This window comes from Pristiophorus japonicus, chromosome 4 (assembly GCF_044704955.1).
Source record: "Pristiophorus japonicus isolate sPriJap1 chromosome 4, sPriJap1.hap1, whole genome shotgun sequence".
Lineage (NCBI taxonomy): Eukaryota > Metazoa > Chordata > Chondrichthyes > Pristiophoridae > Pristiophorus > Pristiophorus japonicus.
In genome coordinates this window covers 130,281,558-130,307,979 of record NC_091980.1, presented here as the reverse complement: position 1 = coordinate 130,307,979, position 26,422 = coordinate 130,281,558, and the positions used below count along the sequence as shown (strand labels likewise).

The window sequence follows — 26,422 nt, the reverse complement described above, 5'->3', positions numbered from 1 at the left end:
CCTGAGGATTGGGAGCAGTTTAGTATTCAGCAAAAAAGGACCAAGAGATTGTTTAAGAGGGGGAAAATAGGGTATGAGACTAAATTTGCAAGGATCATAAAAACCGACTGTAAAAGTTTCTCTCAGTATGTAAAAAGGAAAAGATTAATGAAGACAAATGTAGGTCCTTTACAGTCACAAATGGGATAATTTATAATGGGGAACAAGGAAATGGCAGAACAATTATACTTTGGTTCTGTCTTCACAGAAGAGGACCCAAATAACATCCCAGAAATGCTAGGGAACTAAGGGTCCAGTGAGCAAGAGAAATTAAAGGGAATGATTATTAGGAACAAAATACTGCTGGAGAAACTAATGGGACTGAAAGCTGATAAATCCCCATGGCCTGATAATCTGCATCCCAGAGTACTAAAAGTGGTAGCCATGGATATAGTGGATGCATTGGTTATCAACCTTCCAAATTTCTACAGATTATGTAACAGTTGCTGCAGAATGGAGGGTGGCAAATGTAACCCCACTATTTTTAAAAGGAAGGAGAAAGAACAGGTAACTGCAGCCTGGTTAGCCTAACATTAGTAAAATGTGATAAAGGGACACTTAGAAAAAATCAACAGGATTAGACAAAGTCAATATGGATTTATGAAAAGAACATAGGGTTTGACAAACCTACTGGAGATTTTTTTGAGGATGTAACGGAGATTAAATAAGGGAGAACGAGTGGGTGTCGTGTATTTGGATTTTCAGAAGGCCTTTGATAAAGTCCCACAAGAGGTTAGTGCGCAAAATTAAAGCACATAGGATTGGGTGTAATATACTGCCATGGATTGAAAATTGGTTAATTGATAGAAAACCGAGTCGGACTAAACAGGTCTTTTCCTGGGTGGTGGGTAGTGACGAGTGGGATACCACAGGGATCAGTGCTTGGGCCCCAGCTAGTCATATATATTAATAGATTTGGAGGAGGAAACTAAATGTAATATTTACAATTTTTCCACAGTACAGGAGCAAGGATGTCTTACAATCATATACTGCCTTGGTGAAATGACACCTGGTGTATTGTGCACAGTTTTGGGTCTCCTTAACCAAGAAAGAGTACAGCGAAGTTCCACCAGACTGATTCCTTGGATGGAAAGATTGTCGTATAAAGAGAGAATGGCTTGACCAGGCTTGTATTCACAAGAGTGAAAGGGGATCTTATTGAATCATGAAATTTGGACTGGTTTGGAGAGATTGGATGTGGGGAGGAAGTAGGAAATTTAGCGCTGAGATGAGAAATGTTTTCAGTCAGGATGGGGAAGCTGTTGACTACAGAAGGCAGTGGAGCCCAATTGAATATATTTAACAAGATGAGATGAGATATCTTGATTCAAAAAAGGAGTCAAGGGCTACGGGGTAAAAGCATGAACATGGTGGTGGTAAAGGATCAGTTATGATCATATTTAAAGCCTGCACCGCCATTCAAGGAGCAAATGGGCGACAACTGCTCCTATTTATGTTTGTGAATATAAAATGTCAATATATTGAAATTATCCCAGCAAAGAGCAAAATTATAGGACTGTTCACATTGGCAGAAGGGATGAGAACCTGCAGACACAAATTTCAGACAATTGGCAGAAGTACCACAGCTGACATGAGGATAAACTTTTATGCAGTGAATGGTTAATATCTGGATTGCACTGGCTGAGAGGGTGGTGAAAGCAGTTTCAATCATAGGATTGAACAAGTACATGAAGGAAAAACATTGCAGGGCTACAGGGAAAATGCAAGGGAGTAGGACTAGCTGAAGTGTTCTTGGAGAGCCAGCTGAGTGGTTACAGCACAGGAGGCCAATGTATGATTGTTGCATAGCCTAGTGCAATACTTGTGCTGCAAACAAGTTACGGTAAATGGAAAATAAGCAACCACTAATTGCAAGGAGACAAAACCCAGTCCAATATTGAACAGTTTATTTACAGTTGATTACATTTCACATCAAGAGCCCAGGTCTCAGCCTGTACAAAGCCATCATTCTATGTAGGACAGAGTCTCACACATATTGTATAAACAAGAGTACTGATCAGAAGCTTCAGTCACTCTCCCCCAAGGTGTGCTTGTCAAACAGGTACTCTCCCAGGCCATTCTCAGGGGCTCCCAGTCTCTTCAGGTTGGTGATGTGATCTCCAAGCTTCTTGATCATCTTCACTTGTTCATCCAAGTAGTGGGTCTCCAGGAAGTCACACAACTGAAGGAGAAACAGAAAGGAGTTATGGCCAGTAGCAGATATCAAGGAACATTGGAGCTTACTGCTTGAGAGTTGGGATTTTAGTCCTCTTGGAATCGAGGATAGTTAAGTGGTGCAATTGAAATTGATGGAATTACTGCATCATTTAGATGAAAACTTGCTTTGCAAAAATGTGCTGGGATCAGATACTTACAAAATCTTCCCTGAAATAGACCCAACACAAAGCTACTGGGCAGATATCTTTTTAAATTAAGTTCAAGGACAGCAACTTAACCAAAAGCCCTCATTGAAGCATTGGGAAACTTACATGAGGGTCAGTGCTCCCAGTGGAGTGTTTGTGCAGATCCAGCAGACTCTGGTTCACATTCTTCTCCATCTGCAGAGCTCTCTGCATGGCCTCCAGACCATTGCTCCACTCATCCTGCTCTGGTTTCTGAAGAGGAAAGTCAGATTAAACTACGTTTTTTTTTGTCTTTAGATGCTCTGATAATGACTCCACGAGGCAATGTATTGTACTTTAACTGTAGTGACCTTAGTTCATTTAATGTGTCACATCTTACATTATTATATATAACTGTATCCTAACATACTATACATGACTGATAAGATATGACCTGTAACCACCAGCATACCTTACCACCAGGTGTGCACTTGCAAGAGACAGGTATACAAGGACCGGTCTCAGGCAAGTGCAGCATTCCAGAGCTGTGAAATAAAGGTACAGGTCCAGAGTGACCTTGACTTCACTACATGCTTTGAGAGAATCTGTACTGAGGGGACAGGACTTTACAGTTGCGACAAGTTACGGGATTACAGAATGGCAAACAACGGATCAGATGAAAAGTACAATGCTGGAGACAATTGGGAGGGATTTATAGAAAGGCTCCAGCAAAGCTTTGTAACAAGACTGGTTAGGAGACGACAAAGCAGACAAGAGAAGAGCTCATCTCTTGACCAGCTGTGGCTTGAAAACATACGCTTTAATGAAGGATCTGCTGGCACCCAAGTCATTTGAAGAAGTGAGCACACTGGTAAGAGACGACCTGAAGCTGGCGAGCAGCCGACACATGGCCAGACACAGGTTCTACAACTACAGACGCTGTGTGGGCCAGAGCATACCCAACTTTGTGGCAGAACTTGAGGTTGGCTAGTCTGGGAGTTCTCCGATGAACTGAGGAGAGAAATGCTGAGACACTTTTCATTGAAGGAATAGGCCAAGCAGGCATATTCCAAAAGCTCAGAGACCAAGAACTTGACCTTAGAGGCAGCAGCACTGGTTGCAGACATTCTTGGTGGGAGAAGAAGAAACAAGGTTGATTTACAATGCAGGTACGACAACTAACAAAATATCAGAACAAGTAGTTCACAGCATTAAACAAGCTGCTCCCCCACAGACCAAACTGGGAGAACAGGCTCTCGACAGCAGGCAGTGGTACCAGAAGCCATCAAGGGCCACAGAAAAGGACATTCACACATCAACCCACAATGCGAGCAAACTACAAACTGAGAGAAGCTCGAGAGATCAGCCAGACACAGCTCATTCTTTGGGAACAATGGAAGCGGTCTGTTCTGGAGGTGTGGGGGTGGGCACTCATCAAGGGGGTGTCAATTTCTGCAGGCTGTTTGCAGGAACTGTGAATATACAGGGCATTTCGCCCACCTATGCAAAAAACAGCTCGGCTGGTATACAAATCGGATGGGTCGGAAAGCGGACCAGAAGACGGTGGGGACAGTATCCGGGACACCGATGTACAGCGGGTCAACATGATCAATGGCCGCTGCTCCTACAACAGGACGCCGCCTATAAATGATGAGGTTCTGACTCAATGGTATACCCATCAACATGGAGCTGGATACAGGAGCGAGTCAATCTCTCATGGGCCCTCAACAATTTGAACAACTGTGACCGCGTAAAAGACAGATCAAAACTCAAGGGTCGACACCAAACTAAAGACCTATACCAAAGAAATCGTACTAGTCCTCAGCAGCGCCATGCTCTCTGTCACACAAAGGGACAGTGAACAGACTTCCCTGTGGATTGTCCCCAGAGACCCCCCAGCACTGCTGGGGAGAAGCTGGCTGGCAAAACTATGACACAGACTCCAATCTCCATAATTTGGAGGAAGTACGAAAGCGGTTGGATCAGGTCTGCCTATGAGTCAAGAAATCACAGTGCCTGTTTCTCGCACCAGTGGTTGAATTTTTGGGCAGAAGGTTTGCCACTGATGGAATCTGCCCAACAGTGTCCAAAACAGAAGCAATTCGCCTGGCACCCAGGCCCCAGAACTGCACGCCTTTCTCAGGCTACTCAATTATTTTGGGAACTTTATGCAGAACTTGAGCACGCTGCTGGAGCTTCTCCATGTGCTACTCAGGAAGGATGTGATTGGTTTTGGGGGTGGCAGGGACACGCCTTCAATAAAAGGCACACAACCTTCTGTGTTCCAACAGTGTTTTGAATCTTTGATCCATTTAAAAAGCTAGTTCTCACATGTGATGAGTCAGCGTATGGGGTCGGGTGCATTTTGCAACATGTCAATAGTGCGGGCAAATTACAACCCATAGCTTATGCCTCCAGGTCACTTTCGCGTGCGGAGCGCGGGTACGGAATGGTAGAGAAGGAGGCGCTCGCGTGCGCAGTGTCAAAAAGATGCACCTATACCTTTTCGGAGCCAAGTTCGTGTTAGAAACCGACCATAAGCCCCTCACATCCAAGAGCAAGGCAATAAACGCTAACGCCCCAGTGAGAATTCAACAGTGGGCACTCATGCTGGCGTCCTATGACTATACCATAAGGCACACAGACAACTGTGCCGATGCGATCAGCAGGCTACCCCTGGCGACCACGGAAGGGTTTGATGACTAGGACTAAGATAGTCAAGGCAATCAATGCCTTGGAGTCCACAGGTTTGCCAATGATGGCTCGCCAAATCAGAGCCTGGACGGCCAGCGACCCCACGCTATCCTTCGTAAAAAGGTGTGTCCTAACTGGTGACTGGCTCGCGATGACTGCCCCGAGGAATTAAACCCTTTCACAGGCGCATGCATGAGCTATCACTACAAGCAGACTGCCTGATGTGAGGCAGCCGAGTAGACATGCCTCTGCGAGGCAGAGAGGCATTTGTCTTGGAGCTCCACTGCGAGCACCCGGGGATCATTATGAAGGCCATAGCCAGATCCCACATCTGGTGGCCTGGTGTTGACGCGGACTTGGAGCTCTGCGTACGAAGGTGCACCATTTGTGCCCAGCTCAGCAATGCCCCCAGGGAGGGTCTCCTCAGCCCCGGCCTACCAAACTGTGGTCGCGGGTGCACATAGACGATGCAGGCCCATTCATGGCCAAAATGTTCCTCGTAGTTGAAGATGCATTTTCAAAGTGGATCGAATGCACTATTTTTAACACGTGCACAACCTCCACCACTGGAGAACCTTGCAACTACGTTTGCAATGCACGGAATCCCTGACATATTGGTCAGTGACAATGGTCCGTGCTTCACCAGCACAGAATTCCAAGATTTTTTAATTGACCATGGCATAAATCACAGCAAGCCAGCCTCCAACAGCCAGGCGGAGAGAGCAGTGCAAATCATTAAACAAGGCATGCTTAAAATATAAGTTCGCATGCTACAGGATCACCTGTCGCGACTGCTGCTGGCATACAGATCTCGTCCGCACTCATTGACTGGGATCCCCCTGTGCAACTGTTGATGTTAAAGACTTTAAAAACAAGGCACTCATTAATCCTCCCAGACATGCATGGAATCATTGAGGCAAAGTGCCATAAGCTGATTGAGTAGCATGACAGAAATTCGAGGGGGAGATGGAATGAGATAGGGGACAAAGTGTTTGTACTAAACTATGGCAGGGGTCCCAAATGGCTTGCAGGGACAGTAACGGGCAAGGAAGGAAACAGGCTACTGGTAGTACAAATGGACAATGGCAAAACCTGCCAGAGGCATGTAGGCCAAGTCAAAATCAGATTTACCAACAACACTGTGGAACCAGAGGGGCAGACTACAATGTGGAACTCGCATCACAACTGATGGACAGATGGAGAGAACAACCGGAGGAAAGGGCAATCGCAACAGACAGCCCAGGCAAGATACCGGCAACGACACCCAAAGAAAAACAGACACCAAGGCAAACAACTGAACCACAACTCAGACGCTCCATGCGAGAGCGTAGACAACCTGAGACTGAACCTAAAAGACAATAAGGGGGGGGGAGGGTGAATATATATAACATACTATACATGACGAATAAGATTGACCTGTAACCACCAGCATACCTTACCACCAGTGATGCACTTGCAAGAGACAGGTATACAAGGACAGGTCTCAGGCAAGTGCAGCATTCCAGAGCTTGAAATAAAGGTGTAGGTCCAGAGTGACCTTGACTTCACTACATGCCTCATGTGAATCTGCACTGAGGGGACAGGACTTTACATAATGGAACTCGAGGTGGTGAGGATCACACCTGGTGACCTGCCTTCTGTACTGCGCCTAGCACACCTGTACAGGTAACCTGCAAGTCTGACTGCAGTGCCCTCTGGTGGCACATATGTAATAGTACAAACAGTAAAAACAAATTTGTAAATAGGACAGTATTGAAGGAAATTAGGGATGAAAAAATGAAATCAGAAGTTTAGGTTACCATGAACCAATATGTTAGAATATTGAATTACTGCATTAAGTCAACTAACGGTGTCAAATTTATGAGGTGAACAGCATAGATGTATTTGAGGGGAAGCTAAATAAGTACATGAGGGAAAAAGGATTAGAACGACATGTTGCTGGATAAAGCAAGGTGGGAGGACGACATCTGGAGCCTGATCACCAGCATGGACCAGTTTGTCCAAATTGCTGGTTCCTGTGCTGTAAATTGGAACCAACTCCTTTACAATGTATTGTGAACAATCAGTCTAAGGGGAACCAAACAGAAGGCCCCTCGTTTATGGAGCCAAACCTTGATGTCTGCCAAGATGATTCGGCCTCCACGCCGGTTCTGGAATTCCATCAGTTTCTCAGCATGCTCACGTTCCTCATGTGACTGCTCCTTGAAGAACTCAGCAAAGTGACGCAGGGCAACATCATCCCGGTCAAAGTAGAAGGACTGCGGAGGGATCAGAAGAGTAGTTGATTATTGCATGGCAGACCCATCAGCATGGGCACTGTACATGAAGCCAAACTCATTTTTCTTGCTTCAAGAGCTCAGTCTCACTGAACTTGTATGTATATTTATGGAAACTAGAACCTACTCAATTAACCTGGTAAATACATTGGATAATCTCAGCTCCAGCCATAGGGAAACCTAACATGAGAAATATGAACAGGAGTAGACCACACAGCTCAGCCTGTTCCACCATTTTAGATTATGGCTGATCTGATCATGGACTTATCCCCACATAACCCCTTAGCATTTAAGAAACTGTATTAAATGTATTCAATGTCTCAGCTTTCCACAGCTCAGGCAGTGAATTCCACAGATTGACAACCCTCCAGATATTTCAGTTCCAAATGGGCAGCCCCTTATTTTAAGATCATGCCCTCTAGTTGTAGTCTCCCCATCAGTGGAAACATCCTCTCTATCCACCCAGTCAAGCCCCCTCAATCTTATACACTTCAATAAGTTCACCTCATTCTTCGGAATTCCAAATGAGTAGAGGCACCCTCCCACCCCCCCACCGCTCCTGCTGTACTTTGGCACTTCGCAATCTTGCTCCATTTCAATAAACATTTGCTCTTTGATGCTTTTTCTGCTAAAGTGTATGACCTCACTTTCCAACAGTCAAATTTTTGCCCACTCACTTAGCCTGCCTATGTCCTTCTGCAGAAGTGTGTTCTCCTCACACATTACTGATACAAAGTTGGGAGGAACAAACTAGGCGACGTAACCGACTTGGAAGGAGGGACAGAATGTAATATAGATTGTAAATAGTTGGGGTCCCAGCACTGATCCTTGCGGCACTCTACTAGATCCTGGTTGCCAACCAGAGAATGATCCATTTATCCTGACTCGGTTCTTTAGCCAATCCTCTATCCATGCTAATATATTACCCCCAAAGCCTGTGAACTTTCATCTTGTGCCGTAATCTTTTGTGGCACCTTCTCAAATACCTTCTGGAGGTCCAAATACAAAACAGCCACTGGTTCACTTTCATCCACCCTGTTCATGACATCCTCAAAGAATTCCAGCAAATTTGTCAAACACGACTTCCCCTCACAAATCCATGCCGACTCTGCCTGATCAAATTTTGCTTTTCCAAATGTCCCTGTGATGTTAATAATGGACTCCAACATTTTCCCTATCAGATATAAGGCTAACTGGTCAAAAGTTTATTTTATTTAAAAAAAAAAGGAAGGGGCATTACATTTGCAGCTTTCCAATCTGCTGGGACCTCCCCAGAATCCAGGTAATTTTGGTAAATTATAACCAATACATCCACAATCCCTGCTTCTCAAGGCCCGAGGATGCAAGCCATCAGGACATAATTGAGCCCAATTATCTTACTGAGTACTACTTCCTCAGGTGATTGTTATTGCATTAAGTACCTCCCCCCGATAGCCCCTTGACTATCCACCATTGGAATGTTGTTACTGTCCTCTACTGTAAAGAGAGATACAAGATATTTGTTCAGATTTTCTGCCATCTCTATGTTGCCCATTACTAATTCCCCAGTCTCATCCTCTTACGTGATTTAGAAACATTTGTAGGCTATGGAAACAGTTGTATCGCTCCACCCAACATTCAGCAAGGCACAATGGACTGAATGGCCTCCTGTGCTGCATCACTCGATCACCCATTCAGCTTTGATTGAACATGCTTAAAACTGGAACCTGAATCTTGGCACCCAATATTCATTGTAGCTCTGGAAATTAGGTGAAGGAATTGCCACAAGATTTATACCCTGGTCACCAGTAGCATGCTCCAATAATAATTGTTTATTAACCCAAATACATTTTGTACAGGCTAGTTGAGAGGCAGTAAAAGCAATTGCCTAAACTAGATCTAGTCCCAATGCAGAATTCATATATAAAAAAAAAAAAAGAAAAACTAACCGAGTTTTACTGGCTGCATTCATGCCAAGGAACTAAAACTACCACAAGCAGCATTAATTTGACAGTCTACACAAATCAAAGCATTGTAGAGGAGAACCAGAGACCACAGAATAAAAGTTATGAGAACCCCTCAGAATTTGAGGGTGCTTGGTGAAGGTCACAGGGGTTAAGGGAGAGTCCACTGAGCACAGACAATTGATAATTAACTATCTGCTTTATGATTGCAAAAAGTTAGAGGAAAGACAGAAGGATACAAACTGGTACTTAAAATTAGTGGCAAGAAATACTAGGAACAGGAGGGAAGCAGAAACATTTATAACACTTTCTTCCCATCCTCCCCGTGGAGGTGAGGGATGGCTGAGAAAGAAAGTGTTTCAGATTTCCACCACACTGGTGGGAAAGAATACTTCCTGACATCCCTCCGAAATGGCCTAGATTTATTTTTATGACATCACCCATTGAACCAGCAAGGTAAGGAAAATCCATGATTTAGAATGAGGATACAAATTCTGAATTCCTTGCATTGTGTACAGAATGTATTCCAAATAAACTTCATCAAGCTCAAGATCCCAGGAAAAAAATCAAAATAGTCAGATGATACAGCTGCTGCAAGAAACAAAGAGAATTTGTTAATAAATACAAATTAAGATAAATTGTATCATATTATAGCTTAAAAGTGAACTCACTGCATAGATTCAGGGCTGGGGGCAGGTGGGCAGAAAGAGAGAAATAGGTGGGCTGGGTACAGCACAGGATTTCATAAATTCACATTACATAGTCTCCATTGTAAAGTGGCAAAAAATACAAAACTCACCATAGAGAGATAAACATAGGAGGAATAGAGCTCCATGTTGATCTGCTTGTTGACAGCATCCTCACAGTCCTTGTGGTAATTCTGACGCACTTGCGAAGCCATCTTAATATTTTATTTTTCCAAAGTAAAAACTTTTTAGAAGTACAAAGATAACATTTCACTAATATCAAACTCCAATATTTATACTGAGGGATAATCCAGGGTGTGGCACTCTTGATGATGAGTGACAGTCATCAATACCCAATCAGAAGTTGCATCTTCTCAGAGCACCAATCAAGTAAAGGGAGGAGGGAGATGGACTCCCAGAGCCAATCAGATCTTCGAAGAATGAGCATCATTGGCTGACATCTCAATGAGGATCTCAATTGTCCGAACTTTCCTCAAACACAGTTCAAATATCCAGAGTCACAGGTTTAATTGGATTCTCTATTCTTTGGGCATTTTAATTCAGCTATCGGAAACACTTAAACCATAAGTGCTCCCTTTATAAGGGGGAATAAACTGTCAGATCCACATTATGACAAAACTAACATAAAAACTTTAAAAATTTACACTATTTCCCTGTATCCACGCTGCGCTCCCCTCCCTCTGGTGCCCTCCGATGACGGAAAGCCTCAAGCATACCGGCAGACACCGCGTGCTCCCAATCCAGGGATACCCGGGCACGGATATAGCCACGGAACAAAGGCAGGCAGACAGAGAGAACACCCTATCGACCGTGCTCTGCCTGGACCAGTTAATGGCCACCTTGAAAGGTTCATTGAATCCTCTGTTGTTTGCGATTCAGTGTCTTTTTAAGAGTTCTGGATTGTTCAGTAGGTTGGTCATTTGCAGGTATCTGCGGGTTTGAAGCAACATCCAAACAACTCATTGGATATTTGTCTGATAGACTGAGACGATAGACAGAGAAGTCGAGAAAGGGAAGTGAAGTGACCGAGATGGACCATGTGAAGGTGAGTGAAGGGTGGAAATTGGGAACATAGTGAATTAAATGTTCCAGTTTATTGTGAGAGCAGGAAACAGCACCGATGTTATCAATGTGCTGGGAAAAGAGGTGAGGGAAGGGCTATGGTGGGATTTAATACAAGGATAAGAATCTTGAATTTGAGGCGCTGTCAGACCGGGAGCCAATGATGGTCCACAAGCACAGGGGTCATGGGTGAGTGGGACTAGGTGTGTGTTAGGATACGGGCAGCAGAGTTTTGGATAAGCTTAAGTTTATGGAGCATGTAAGGCCAGCAGGAGAGCATTGAAATAGTCAATTCTAGAGATAAAAAGGCACAGATGAGTGTTAACCATTGGCGCAGTTCTGAGCTCAGTGCGAGGAATACCTGCAGCTGAACCCATCATCATAGACAGTCACTCGGCATCGAGGAAGACTTGCTTTCACTCCTAAAGTGAGTTCGTTGGTGGCTGAACAGTCCAACATGAAAGCCACAGACCCTGTCACAGATGGGACAGATATTCGTCGGGGGAAGTGGGTGGGTGTCACTGATTTACCACACCTTCCTTCCACTGCCTGACCTCTTCACGCTCGCAGCGTTGAGATTCGAAGAGCTCAACGCCCTCCCGGATACACTTTTTCCAACTAGGATGGACTTCGGCCAAAGTCTCCCAGGCATCAGTGGTGCTGTTGCACTTCATCAGAGAGGTTTTGAGGGTGTCCTTGTAACGTTTCCGCTGCTTAACTTTGGCTCGTTTGCCATAAAGGAGTTCCGGATAGAGCAGTTGCTTAGGGAGTCTCATGTCTGGCATGTGGACTAAGTGGCCTGCCCAGAAAAGCTGATCGCATGTGGTTAGTGCTTCAATGCTGGGGATGTTAGCCTGCGCGAGGACACTGATGTCGGTGCATCTGTCCTCCCAGGGAATTTACAGCATCTTACGGAGGCATCTTTGGTGATATATCTCCAGCGACGAGATGTGCCTTCTGTAAGTCGTCCATGCCTCTGATTCATACAGTAGGGTGGGTATTACTACAGTCCTGTAGAGCGTGAGCTTGGTGGTAGTTTTGAGGGCCTGGTCTTCGAACATTCCTTTCCTCAGGCAGCTGAAGGCTGCACTGGCGCACTGGAGGCGATATTGAATCTCCGCATCGATGTCTGCCTTTGTTGACAGGAGGCTCATGCCGTATGGGAAGTGGTCCACATTGTCGAGGGCCACGCCGTGAATCTTGATGTCCGGGGGGCCGTGCTGTGCGGCGAAGACAGGCTGATGGAGGCACTTTCCCTTATGGATGTTAAGTGCAAGGCCCATGATTTCATATGCCTCAGTGACGACATCGACTAAATCCTGGAGTTCAGCCTCAGAATGTGCGCAGACGCAGGCGTCGTCCGCATACTGCAGTTCAACGACAGAGGTTTGGGTGGTCTTGCACTGGTCTGGAGAGGGCATAGGTTAAACTGCTTCCCACTGATTCTGTCTATTATTTCCACTCCAGCAGGAAGCTTGTTGACAGTAAGGTGGAGTTAGCAGCGAGGAAGATTGAGAAAATCTTTGGAGCGATGAAGCAGCCCTGTTTGACCCAGCTTCGGACGTGGAATGGGTCTGTAACAAATCCGCTGATAAGGATCACGGCATGCATGTCGACGTGGAGCAGGCGAAGAATGTTGATAAACTTTTGGGGGTATCCAAAATGGAGGGAGGACGCTCCATAAGCCCTCACGGTCGACAGTCTCAAAGGCCTTTATAAGATCAAAAAATGCCATGTATAAGGGCTGGTGTTGCTCCCTGCATTTTTCCTGCAATTGGCGTGCTGCAAAGATCATGTCCGTTGTTACCCGTAGGGGACGAAATACACACTGTGACTGCGGACGGAGTTCCTCGGCCACAGGGAGAACACAGTTGAGGTGAACAGAACCACATCCCTGTGCAGCATGTTAAATTTAAAGAGAACCTTGGCTAGACAACACTTGGAGTATTGCGCACAGTTCTGATCTCCATAGAATTATATAGAAAGTTAGAATTAATAATCTAAGAGAGACTTCAAAGAAACTTCTTTACTCAGAGAGTGTTCAGAATTTTTAACTCGCTATCAAAAGGAATAGTTGAGACAAAAAGCATAGACAGTGTTTAAGGTGAAGCTGGATAAACACATGAGGGAGGAAGGATTGGCAGGATATGCTGATAGGAAGTTGGGAGGAGGCTCAGTGTGTGAAGTCAAGTCCTCTCAGTACTTCGCTCTCCATGCTCATGATTGAAAGACAATTAAATCGATCTTGTCCCATTCGTTTCCTCACCTCATCCTAGATGCGTTTTACGTTCAAGAAGGACCGCTCACCACTGCAATTTGCCAGGCTGAATGGCCTTTTTCTGTGCTGTAAATTCTATGTAATTCTTAAAACAAGGGCATCTGTAAAGTTTTTCACATTGAGTGAGCTGAATAATTTGTTTTATCTGAAACATGAAGCCGTGAAACTCATCAGCACGCAAAACCCAACATGACTTGTAGAATTGTGACTCATCAATGTATGAATTGTGGTGACATCGATAGTCCAAAAGTGCCATTGAGAGATGCAAAGAGTGCGGTAACATCGTGGTTAAGTTACTGGACAAGTAATTCAGAGGCCTGGACTAATAATCCAAAGTCCCACCATGGCAGCTGGGGAATTGAAATTCAGTTAATTAAATTAAAATCTGGAATAAAAGGCTAGTATCAGTAATGTTGCCCAGGGAGCTATCGGATTGTCATAAAAACCAATCTGCTTCACTAATGTCCTTCAGGAAGGAAATCTGGCCGATATGACTCCAAACCTAAAAAAATGTGGTTGAGTCTTAACTGCCCTCTGAAATGGCCAAGCAAGCCGATCAGTTATAACAAACCGTTACGAGAAACAATAATTCGAATAAAACAGGATGGACAACCCGGCATTGACCTCGGCACCGGCTTCTGACATGACAATTGTACACCCAGCCCAGTCGACCCTGCAAAGTCCTCCTCACTAATATCTGGTATCTTGTGCCTAAATGGGGAGAGCTGTCTCACAGGTTAGTCAAGCAACATCCTGACATAGTCATAATCACAGAATCATACCTTTCGGCCAATGTCCCAGATTCCTCCTTCACCATCCCTGCGTATGTCCTGTCCCACCAGAAGGGCAGACACACCAGAAGTGGCGGCTCAGTGGTATACAGTCGGGAGGGAGTAGCGGTAGGAGTCCTGAACATTTAATCTGGAACCTATCAAGTCTCATGGGTTTAGGTCAAGCTTGGACATGGAAACCTCCTGCTGATTACCACCTACCGCCCTCCCTCAGCTGATGAATCAGTACACCTCCATGTTGAAGGCCACTTGGAAGAAGCACTGATATAGCAAATAGGCTTCAATGTCCATCACCAAGAGGGGCTCGGTAGCACTGAGCAAGCGGGCTGAGTCCTGAAAGACATAGCATCGAGATTGGGCTTCCGACAGATGGTGAGAGAATCAACACAATGGAAAAACCTACTGATCTTATCCACAGCAATCTACCTGTCACAGATTCATCTGTCCATGACAGCATTGGTAGCAGTGACCACCACACAGTCCTTGTGGAGACAAAGTCTTGTCTTCACACTGAGGACACCCTCCTTTGTGGTGAGTGGTTTGACCAGTGTTAAATGGAATAGATTCAAAACAGATCTCGCAGCTCAAAACTGGGCATCCATGAGGTACTGTGTCATCAGCAACTGCAGAATTGTATTGCACCACAATCTGTAAATTCATGGCCACACCTCTAGCCAAGCTGTTCCAGTACAGAGACACTGGCATCTACCCAACAATGTGAAAAACTGCTCTGGTACGTCCTCTCCAGAAAAAGCCAGACAAATCCATTCAGGCCAATTACCGCCCCATCAGTCTACACTCAATCATCAGCAAAGTGAGGGAAGATTTTGTCGACAATAATCTGCTCACCGATGCCCAGTTTGGGTTGTGCCACGACCACTCAGCTCCTGATCTCGTTGCAGCCTTGGTCCAAACATGTACAAAGGAGCTGAATTACAGGTGAGGTGAGAGTGATTACCTTTCACAGCAAGGCAGCACCTGATGGTGTGCGGCATCAAGTAGCCCTTGCAAAATTGAAGTCGATGCGAATATCGAAAACTCTCGATGAGCTGGACTCATATCTAGCACAAAGGAAGTGGTTGTTGGAGGTCAATCATCTCAGTCCCAGGACATCTCTGCAGGAATACCTCAGGACAGTGTCCTTGGCCCAACTATCTTAAGCTGCTTCATCAATGAACTTCCCTCCATCATAAAGGCCAGAAGTGGGAATGTTTGCTGATGATTACACAGTGTTCTGTTCCATTTGCAAGACATCAGAAAATGAAGCAGTCCATGCCCACATGCAGCAAGACCTGGATGACATTCAGTGTGGGGCTGATAATGGGCAAGTAACAATGGCACCACACAAGTGCCAGGCAATGACTATCTGCAAAAAGCGAGAGTCTAACCACCTGCCCTTAACATTCACTGCCGCTGAATTCCCCAGCATTAATCCCTGGGGATCATCGCTGATCAGGACCTGAACTCGCACAGCCACATAAATACTCTGGTAATAAGAGCAGGCCAGAGGCTGGGTATTTTGCGGTGAGTGTCTCACCTCCTGACACCTAACGTCTTTCCAGCATCGACAAGGCACAAGTCAGGAGTGTGGTGGAATACTCTCCACTTGACTGGCTGAGTGCAGTTTCAGCAATCATCAAGAAGTTCGACAACATCCAGGACAAAGCAGGCCGCTTGATTGGCACCCCATCCACCACCTTCCACATTCACTGCTTCCACCACCGGTGCACCATGGCTGCAGTGTGTACCATCGACAAGATGCACTGCAGCAACTCGCCAAGGCTTTTTCAGCAGCACAAGCCATCCCACGAGCTCTAGCAATTAGAAGGACAAGGGCAGCAGAAGTTTGGGAATACTATCGCCTGCAAGTTCACCTCCACGTTATATTTCCAAGTCAGGTTGGTTTATATCACCATTCCTTTTTCGTCATTGCGGCAAAATCCAGGAACTCCCTCCCGAAAAGCACTGTTGGGTACCTTCACCACAAGACTGCAGCGGTTCCAGAAGATGGCTGACCAGCACCTTCTCAAAGGCAATTAGTGACGGACAATAAATGCTGTCCTTGAGCTCAAACATTGCGGGTCTTGAAAGCTGTTACTCACTTCTTTACCCACACAGCTGAACAGAAAATCCACAGCAGCAGCAGTGCGTTTACTGAGCTACCCGCAGTAATAACTCTGAATGCAAAGACCATAGATGCATTTAAGGGAAAGCTTGATCAACACAAAGGGGAAAGGAATAGAAGGATATGCTAATAGGTCTAGATGAAGTGGGGTGGGACAAGTTTCACATGGAGCATAAACCACAGCATGGCCCAGTTGGTCTTTTTCCTGAACTGCAAATTGTAACTAATTCTTAAAACATGAGCACCTGTAAAGTTTCACATCGAGTGAGCTGGAGATTTGTTGATACATGAAGCCATCAAACCCATCAGCACGCAAACCCAGGCCGACTCGTGGAACTGTGGCTCATCAATATATGACAGTTTGTAACATCGATAGCCGAAAGGCGCTTGAGTGTTGCCAAGACATTAACCTGGAATGTCTGTGCATGGCTATTTAATTGCACTCAACACAGTTCTCAGTTAAATTCCTAAAGATAACTCGTAATCACTGGATTATTGGAGCAGTAGTACCATTTGTATCCATTCATAGCCATGAAGGAGAGAAATGGAGATCTAATCCAGGGTGATAGTAATGAAATTCACAGTGGTACTAACAAAAAAAAATTGATAGGCTTATAAATTGAGTGCTTAGGCATTGTGGCCAGAAATGGGTTTAACATCTTGTGCCTTTTGTTTTGTGGAATTAAATACATTTACACCTTCCCCAAGTATTAAATGTTGTTGGAGTATCGTTAGTCTTGCAATACCTTATTCATGTTTGAATGGAGGTTGTGTTGGCAAGTTATTCAACCATTAGGGGAGCAGACGGAAGAGAAGCTGTCCCAGAACGACTAGGGTATCCACACGAAGCTATGACAGCAAGTTGATGCCAGCTGTTGCTTTCCCTCCTCACCCAATTGTAGTGCCCAGAGTTCAGTGTGCTGAGATATTTCTTGTCTGCCTACAAAGCTTAACAGCAAGCCGATAGCAGCAGTGGTGAGTCCCATTACTGAACGACCTGCATAACTGAAGAGGATCTGTTGCAGCGATTGAATACAAACTGCTGTTCGTTCACGAGGCAGATAGACTAAATAGGAAGCTAATCCAGGACTATTTTTTCTTCATTGGACTGAAATGGTGCAACAATGAATTACTGGCAAATTGGTCCTGCGTTTAGCAGATGTTACATCTTGTTGGATTGAATTCTCATTTGTAAAAAAAACAGATCGTTGGAACAGGTAATTGTATACAGCTTATCAGTCCCAAGCTCTAGACATGCCTTCCTCAACATCTCTGTACCTTCTCAATACATACCTCTGACCAGACTTTTGGTCACTGGGCCAATATCCCATGGGGCTGTCAGTTGTCCTAACACATTCTTGAACATTTTCGATCTTATAACAGGTGCCTGAATGGCCCAGTCAATACATAGACATTACACAAGGGGGAAAACATATTTCATAAGACTGAATCCCATATAAATGTTGCACAGGTCAGTGTAATTCTTGTTTGATAGAAGCCAAGTTATGTTAAATGAAAAATAAGTAACCACTCAAATTTACAAGGTGACAAAACACAGCCCAATGTTGAACAGTTTATTTACTGTTATGGGTTTCAGCTCTTTTTGTACAAAGTCACAAGCATTCATTCCCTACAGGATAGGGGCCTGATTATAAAAATACAAGTACTAAACACAATAAGCTTGATCCCAGTCAGTTTAGACACTCTCCCCCAGAGTGTGCTTGTCAAAAAGGTACACTCCCATGCCATTCTCAGGGGCTCCCAGTCTCTTCAGGTTGGTGATGTGATCACCAAGCTTCTTGATCATCTTGACTTGTTCATCCAAGTAGTGGGTCTCCAGGAAGTCACACAACTGAAAGAGAAGAGGGAAATGAGTTATGGCCAGTAACAGATATCAAGGATCAGTGCATCCCCCCCAAGTTAGGATTTTAATTCTCTGGGAGTGGAGAAGGATCAGGCAGGGCCATTGAAATTTATGTACATTTGCTCTAATGATCCAGTTGCTACTGTGCAATGTGTAAGGGGTTTTCACAGGGTTGTTGTTGTGCCTTGGGTGTCTCTCTCTAGGCTTCTGCCCTCACAGCTTATGCCTGACCTGTGAGGTACCCTGAGTGCTGCAAGAGCACCCCTGGAGAGACTGTATCCACAGCTTATGAAGGGGGTTTTGAGACTCGTGCGTCCCCACAGCTTTTGCCTAGCCTGTGAGGCACCTGAGAGTGTCAAACACTCCTAACACCTTCTTCCCTAGCCTGTGACACACAGTTGAGTGTTTGAGGCACTCCTAGCTTCCTTTACACGGTTCTGACATAAGACTCACGATCAGGAGATGTAATACAATAGAACTGAGACAAGGTGATTCCAAGAGGAACTTTAGGCTTCCAATTTATTTGACAAGGTGTAATTCAACAAACAGCAATACACCAACAAAACAATTCCCTTAAATCCCACTAAAACGGACCCAACGAAAATCTTTACACCAGTTTAGCAGTACAATGCCCAACCTCCCACCTTTCCTGGCCTAACTGAGTTGGGAGTTCTGGGGACCGGAGGTTATACTCACTACTGTGCCTTCCGCAGTCTGGTGGTTTGTTTCTTCTATCTTCGGACACTGGTTTTCCTTCAGTGTCGAGAGGCTTGTGGTTGTGGTTGTTGAATCATGAGGGCAGGGAAAATCATCATTTCTTTTTTCACTACGTCAGAAACCCCTTGTTTATAGCCAGATTATCCAGTCCGCCTCTCCTGCTGAAGTCGATTCTTCTCATTGGTGGACTTTTGATTTTGAAAAATGCAGCAGTTTGAGGTTTTTAGGTTTTTTTTCCCCCCACTGATCTTAACCTACTCAAGGTTTGAGTGGGTGTTGATTGCATTGGCCTCCTGTAGCCATTGTGCTAGTCTGGCCAGAGCCAGATATTTCTATGCCTGATGAAAAAGGTGTTGGAATATGTATGTGGCATTGTTTAAATGCTAATGTTTTCAAGGGGCAAGTTTCGAGGGTATACAGTTCCCAGACAATTTGATTAGTTCCAATGTCCAAACTGGCCCTTTTGATATTGACTCCACCCCTTGTCTTGCAGACCTTTTAAAAAATCCCAAATTCGATTAAAGTTCATAGTTTCTTCCATGTGCACTTGAAGATTTCAAACTTTTTGGTAGATAGTTCCAAATTAAATTCCCTTTCCTTCGAGTCCAAACACTGGGGGGGTCTCCATTTGTGTCCCAAAGTTTTCCTTCCATCGGTTTCAATTCACAGCACAGACTGATCCCACAGCCCTTTTCCTTCTGGGTAAAATGAGGGGGTTTTCATCCTCCCCTACAAATGAGAGCTCAGATCCTGGAAACATTGGGACCCATTTATGTCTCAATGTCCACAGCTGGCCAACTTCATGGTCCTCTCCCCCACCCCCTGAAGAACCCAAGAGAGACCACCCCCCCCCCTAAAAACAAAGCTATTGGACATGGAGCACTTTTGAAACAGCTCAAGGATAGCAATGTTCCACCACCTCCAAGTTGCCCAGAAACCCACATGAGGAACTTACATGAGGGTCAGTGCTCCCAGTGGAGATTGTGTGCAGATCCAGCAGACTCTGGTTCACATTCTTCTCCATCTGCAGAGCTCTCTGCATTGCATCCAGACCATTGCTCCACTCATCCTGCTCTAGTTTCTGAAGAGGAAAATCACAGGTAGTTCACTTACAATGGAACAAACAAAATACAAGACAGTACAAAGAAAAATAGGATAAAAAAAGCAACCAGAGTCCATTTTACCATAAACAATGTGTCACAGGAATATAGAATTACTGAATTCCACTACCACGGAATCAATTGCTTTAGGAGGTATTTGAAACAATCAGGTCTAAGGGTATCCAGACAGAAGGCCACTAAATAATTGAACCAAACCTTGATGTCAGACAAGATGATCCGTCCTCCACGGCGATTCTGGAATTGCATCAGTTTCTCAGCATGCTCACGTTCCTCATGTGACTGCTCCTTGAAGAACTCAGCAAAGTGACGCAGGGCAACATCATCCCGGTCAAAGTAGAAGGACTGCAGAGAGAAATTAAGACAGCCTATTTAGACCTTGATCTTCATATACAATGCAAGAGTTATTTTTCCCCAGAATGAATGAATTCTTAAAAAGATAGACACCATTTGTAAACTAGCAAAATGCCATTGACTTCATCAATTGGAGTTGAGCCTCACCTCCCCATAGCATGATGAAAGTTTTTCCTTTGCTGGTTGAACATATAAAACTAAAGTTCAGGATTATATTTCATGTCCAGTCAAACTAAATTCTACTCCTGGATAAGCAATAACTCCTCTACTTTCTGCCATTCACACAAGAGTGTGTCAGTCATGAGGTGGATGTGAAAGATCAAGGAGGAGAGATTGAGCAGACTGAGCCTCTATTCAAGGTTCAAAGGATGAGAGGTGATGTCATTAGGAATGTACAAAATTCTTACAGGACTTGAAGGATTGGATGCAGGGAGGATGGTTCCCCTTGCTGGAGAGAGACTAGAACCAGGGGTCATTGAGGACTGAGATGAGGAGAAATTTCTTCACTCCATGATGACTCTTTGAGCCTCCACAGCTCCTGGGTTAGAGAATTCCAGTCATTGAGTATATTCAAGAGCAATAGATTTTTGGATAGCAAAGGATATGGGGACAGTGCAGGAGGTGGAGTTGAGGTACAAGATTAGCAATGATCTTAGTGAATGACAGGAGTCAGCCATTGGTCCCTCAAGCCTTCTCCATGTTCTAGATACTACTGCAAGGAGCTCTCTGCAGTGTCCTGGCTAATATTTATCCCTCAACCAACACCACTAAAACAGATGATCTGATCATTATCTCATTTCAGTTTGTGGGAGCATCCTGTGCACTAATTGGCTGCTGCATTTCCCACATAACAGGTAACTACACTTAACTCCTTCATTGGCTACAAAGCACTTGGGATATTCCAAGGTAGTGAAAGGCATTATAGAAATGATTCTTCTTCCATTCTAAATCAAAGTGTGGACATGGAGTGAGAAAAATCCTCCACTCCAGTAGTTTACACAGCAATAGTGCAAGAGATCTCAGCAGTGAGCAGAGCTCCAACAGCAGGATTCTCAGTACATCACCTCCAATTAATGAGAGCACTAATGAGAACCTACCCACATTTCACTCACTGCAGTCCCCCACTGAAACTGAACATTGTCTCAGGTCAACAGGCCCCTGACCAGGTTTGTGCTCTTCTGTCACACACTCAGGCAGCAGCTGAGCTGGTTTCCAATATTAAACCTCAATAGAGGGCAGCTGCTGTAGGGAGCAGTCCATCAACTCAACAAGATCCCCTGTATTACACAGTTGAAGTTCTCACTGCCCAAAGACTCTGCTCCCCCAGGGAAGGAAGTCAAGAGAAATACAACTTAAAGCCAATTTATTGAACTGGAGAATTAACAACTTTTCAGAATGCAGCAACAAGGAATACACAACTCACCATGGAGAGGTAAACATAGGAGGAACAGAGCTCCATGTTGATCTGCTTGTTGACAGCAGCCTCACAGTCCTTGTGGTAGTTCTGACGCACTTGGGAGGCCATCTTCTCTATCTATATTTCACTATCACCTGCACAGTTCTAGAACTCACTCTATCTTGCACAAGCTCCTGTATTTATACTATTGGAACAGCTGCATTCAAACAGGGTATGACATCACCAATGATGATTGACAATCCCTCAGAGCCAATCAGGAATCTTCCCTGAATTGAGGCACCAATTAACAGAGGAGAGGGGGTTTTGGGGAGGGTGCTGGGGGAGATCAGTCTTGGTGATGTCACTGCCTTTGGGTTCCTTGAACGTCTTCAAATCTGAAAGTGTGCCGTTGTTTCACGTTCTCACTTGAATGAAATGATAATTTTCTACTTTCGCCAAAGGGGTTTTTCATAATCTGGCAAAGTTTGTTACTTGCAAGTTTCTATAGCACTGAGACAATATTCAAAGCAATCAAGTCTTCTTGGTGCATTTACAAACCAAGCATTGGCCAGTGGAATGGGAATTCCATCCTGTGGGTGGTGTGAACTGCCCCCAGTTCGAATATAGAGAATGGGCATGTGTCTGAGGATTGGCTACATGGGGGCATCAACGATCTGTCATTTTTATTCTCATGGAATGATGCCTGGTAAAATTCAATATATTGAGTGAGAATGAGAGGGAGTGAACATTACTGAACACATTGTCACCCACATCTCCATTTGATAGAGGGATTCAAAATCATGAGGTGTCTGGACAGAGTCGATAGACAGGAACTGTTCCCATTGGCGAAGGGTCGAGAACCAGAGGACACAGATTTAAAGTGACTGACAAAAGAACAAAGGCGACATGTTTACACAGCGAGTGGTTGGAATCTGGAATGCAATGCCTGAGAGGGTGGTGGGGGTAGACTCAATCGTGGCTTTCAAAAGGAAATTGGATAAGTACCTGAAGGAAAAATTAATAGCAGGGTTGTGGGGGAAGGGCGTGGGAGTGGGACTAGCTGAAGTGCTCTTGCAGAGAGCCGGCACGGGCTCGACGGGCCGAATGGCCTCGCTCTCTGCTGTAACCATTCTATGATTCTATGATTTGCTCCGGCGTGTTTTGGGGCAGGCTTGATGGACCAGCTCGTCTTTTCCTGCCCCTCAATTTGATGTGTTAGACGAGTCCTTTTACAGTCGGCTTTCAGTGAGGCGAAAGAATATTTAAATCTGATCGAAATGATGAATATTTAAATCTGATTGAAATGATGAATATTTAAATCTGATTGAAATGATGAGGCTCAGAAGTGCTCTAACTATCTGGCTCATCATAGATCCTATCAGCACAGAAAGAGGCCATTCGGCCCATCGTGCCTGTGCAGGCACTTTGTAAGAGCGATCCAATTCGTCTCACTCCTCAGCTCCTTCCCCATAGCCCTGCAACTTTTGTCAAGTATATATGCAATTCCCTCTTCAAAGTTACTGTTGAATCTGATTCCACCGCCCTTTCAGGCAGCGCGTTCCGGATCACAACGACTCCCTGCGTTAAAATAATCGTCCTCATCTCTCCCCTCTGGTCATTGACCTTTCATGCTGGTGTGTCTCGGAGATCCAAAGCCATGACGTCTGGTTTCAGTGCAGAAGTGGTTCAGTCCTCGATGAGCTGATGAGACGTGTTCCCTTGGATTAAAACTCTGCTTTAGATGGGGCAGAGAGTGCGGCAGTGATTCAGATCCGGAGCCACCAATCACACCACAGGCGCTACCCTTTCAGGGGAGATGCCACCAATGAGCACAGTTGACCCACCTGAATCAAACATGAGTCTGTGCAACAATGCCTCAGTACTGCCCTTCAGACAGTGTGGCAATCCCTTAGTGCTGCCGCTCCGACAGTGCAAAATCCTGTGACTATTGCCCCTCTGACAGTGCGGCGCTCCCTCAGTAATGCCCCTCCAACAGTGCGGTGCTCCCTCAGTACTGCCCCTCTGACAGTGCGGCACTCACGCAGTCCTGTCTGTGTGTGTGTGTGTGTGTGTGTGTAGGCAGGATCATTGAATACATTTAAGGTGGAGATAGATAGATTTTTGAACAATAAGGGAGTCAAGGGTTATGGGGAACAGGCAGGAAAGTGTTGAGACCAAGATCAGACCAGTCATGATTTTACTGAATGGCAGAACAGGCTCGAGGTGCCAAATGGCACACAAATGTTATTATGTAAACCTCTCTGCCTCCGTTAAGACACTAAATTGTATCTGTGGTCCCACTGCCTTATGTGGCTGAACAAACGTGAACATTTTCAGTTGTTATATTACAGCATTGCAATGCTAGATTGAAATGCATGAATAGAATTTGCAAGATATATTCTGATGTATTAATGCTTGGGAGTCGGAGATCATCGGGCTGTACACATGTGGCATGTGTGCTTGATCACCTGTATATAAGTTGGGTGTCTTTGTCATACTGACACTCTTGGGCTGGAATAAGGATGGATGAGGTTGCACCTGAGTGAGTTTACAGTAACCAGATTTTTGAGATGATACATACATGTACAATTGAAATTAGGTCTTCAACAAGTCTGAATAGCTATCGTAGATTGGGTATTGTGCAATGAGAAGGGGTTAATTAATAGTCTTTTTGTGCGGGGTCCTTAAGGGAAGAATGATCATAACATGATTGAATTCTTCATGAAGATTGAAAGTGAAGTTGTCCAATCCAAAACTAGGTCCTAAATCTAAACAGAGCAAACTACAAAGGTATGAGGAATGGCGATGATAGATTGGTAAGAGTCATTAAAAGGCATGATGGTGCATCGTCAATGGCTAACATTTAAGGAACAAATGCATGAATTGCAACAATTATACATTCCTTTCTGCTGCAAAAACACAAAAGGAAAAGTGGCCCAACCATGGTTTGCACAAGAAATAAGCATAATATTAGATCCAAAGAGGAGTCATACAAAGTTGCCAGAACAAGTAGCAATCCTGAGGATTGGGAGCAGTTTAGTATTCAGCAAAAAAGGACCAAGAGATTGTTTAAGAGGGGGAAAATAGGGTATGAGACTAAATTTGCAAGGATCATAAAAACCAACTGTAAAAGTTTCTCTCAGTATGTAAAAAGGAAAAGATTAATGAAGACAAATGTAGGTCCTTTACAGTCACAAATGGGATAATTTATAATGGGGAACAAGGAAATGGCAGAACAATTAAATACTTTGGTTCTGTCTTCACAGAAGAGGACACAAATAACATCCCAGAAATGCTAGGGAACTAAGGGTCCAGTGAGCAAGAGAAATTAAAGGGAATGATTATTAGGAACAAAATACTGCTGGAGAAACTAATGGGACTGAAAGCTGATAAATCCCTAGGGCCTGATAATCTGCATCCCAGAGTACTAAAAGTGGTAGCCATGGATATAGTGGATGCATTGGTTATCAACCTTCCAAATTTCTACAGATTATGGAACAGTTGCTGCAGAATGGAGGGTGGCAAATGTAACCCCACTATTTTTAAAAGGAAGGAGAAAGAACAGGTAACTGCAGCCTGGTTAGCCTAACATTAGTAAAATGTGATAAAGGGACACTTAGAAAAAATCAACAGGATTAGACAAAGTCAATATGGATTTATGAAAAGAACATAGTGTTTGACAAACCTACTGGAGATTTTTGTGAGGATGTAACGGAGATTAAATAAGGGAGAACCAGTGGATGTAATGTAGTTGGATTTTCAGAAGGCCTTTGATAAAGTCCCACAAGAGGTTAGTGCGCAAAATTAAAGCACATAGGATTGGGTGTAATATACTGCCATGGATTGAAAATTGGTTAATTGATAGAAAACCGAGTCGGACTAAACAGGTCTTTGCCTGGGTGGTGGGTAGTGACGAGTGGGATACCACAGGGATCAGTGCTTGGGCCCCAGCTAGTCATATATATTAATAGATTTGGAGGAGGAAATCAAATGTAATATTTACAATTTTTCCACAGTACAGGAGCAAGGATGTCTTACAATCATATACTGCCTTGGTGAAATGACACCTGATGTATTGTGCACAGTTTTGGGTCTCCTTAACCAAGAACGAGTACAGCGAAGTTCCACCAGACTGATTCCTTGGATGGAAAGATTGTCGTATAAAGAGAGAATGGCTTGACCAGGCTTGTATTCACAAGAGTGAAAGGGGATCTTATTGAATCTTGAAATTTGGACTGGTTTGGAGAGATTGGATGTGGGGAGGAAGTAGGAAATTTAGCACTGAGATGAGAAATGTTTTCAGTCAGAATGGGGAAGCTGTTGACTACAGAAGGCAGTGGAGCCCAATTGCTGAATATATTTAACAAGATGAGATGAGATATCTCGATTCAAAAAAGGAGTCAAGGGCTACGGGGTAAAAGCATGAACATGGTGGTGGTAAAGGATCAGTTATGATCATATTTAAAGCCTGCACCGCCATTCAAGGAGCAAATGGGCGACAACTGCTCCTATTTATGTTTGTGAATATAAAATGTCAATATATTGAAATTATCCCAGCAAAGAGCAAAATTATAGGACTGTTCACACTGGCAGAAGGGATGAGAACCTGCAGACACAAATTTCAGACAATTGGCAGAAGTACCACAGCTGACATGAGGATAAACTTTTATGCAGTGAGTGGTTAATATCTGGATTGCACTGGCTGAGAGGGTGGTG

General features: G+C 44.4%; 2 protein-coding genes across 2 annotated transcripts; both read right to left on the bottom strand.

The window, feature by feature from the left end:
• Positions 1–2,065: 2,065 nt before the first annotated feature.
• On the bottom strand, positions 2,066–10,195 carry LOC139262213 (ferritin, higher subunit-like). The gene is made up of 4 exons (XM_070877359.1): positions 10,094–10,195; positions 7,187–7,333; positions 2,529–2,654; positions 2,066–2,221 (listed from the first exon to the last, which is right to left on the bottom strand). The coding sequence occupies exons 1-4, from the start codon at positions 10,193–10,195 to the stop codon at positions 2,066–2,068; spliced, it is 531 nt and encodes a 176-aa protein (XP_070733460.1).
• Positions 10,196–17,953: 7,758 nt separating this feature from the next.
• LOC139262579 (ferritin, higher subunit-like) lies at positions 17,954–21,835 on the bottom strand. Its single transcript, XM_070877740.1, has 4 exons — positions 21,734–21,835; positions 20,155–20,301; positions 19,794–19,919; positions 17,954–18,109 (listed from the first exon to the last, which is right to left on the bottom strand). Exons 1-4 carry the CDS (start codon positions 21,833–21,835, stop codon positions 17,954–17,956), a joined length of 531 nt encoding a protein of 176 aa, XP_070733841.1.
• Positions 21,836–26,422: the final 4,587 nt, after the last annotated feature.

What these genes read in the sequence shown, in the direction of transcription:
- LOC139262579 (XM_070877740.1), bottom strand. Translation starts at nt 21,835, where the DNA reads ATGGCCTCCCAAGTGCGTCAGAACTACCACAAGGACTGTGAGGCTGCT. An exon ending in CCTATGTTTACCTCTCCATG is followed by an intron (nt 20,302 to 21,733) that starts GTGAGTTGTGTA and finishes TTCTCTCTGCAG; the next exon opens with TCCTTCTACTTTGACCGGGA. An exon ending in TCATCTTGTCTGACATCAAG is followed by an intron (nt 19,920 to 20,154) that starts GTTTGGTTCAAT and finishes TTTCCTCTTCAG; the next exon opens with AAACTAGAGCAGGATGAGTG.
- LOC139262213 (XM_070877359.1), bottom strand. Translation starts at nt 10,195, where the DNA reads ATGGCTTCGCAAGTGCGTCAGAATTACCACAAGGACTGTGAGGATGCT. An exon ending in TCATCTTGGCAGACATCAAG is followed by an intron (nt 2,655 to 7,186) that starts GTTTGGCTCCAT and finishes TTTCCTCTTCAG; the next exon opens with AAACCAGAGCAGGATGAGTG. An exon ending in CTGGGAGCACTGACCCTCAT is followed by an intron (nt 2,222 to 2,528) that starts GTAAGTTTCCCA and finishes TTTCTCCTTCAG; the next exon opens with TTGTGTGACTTCCTGGAGAC.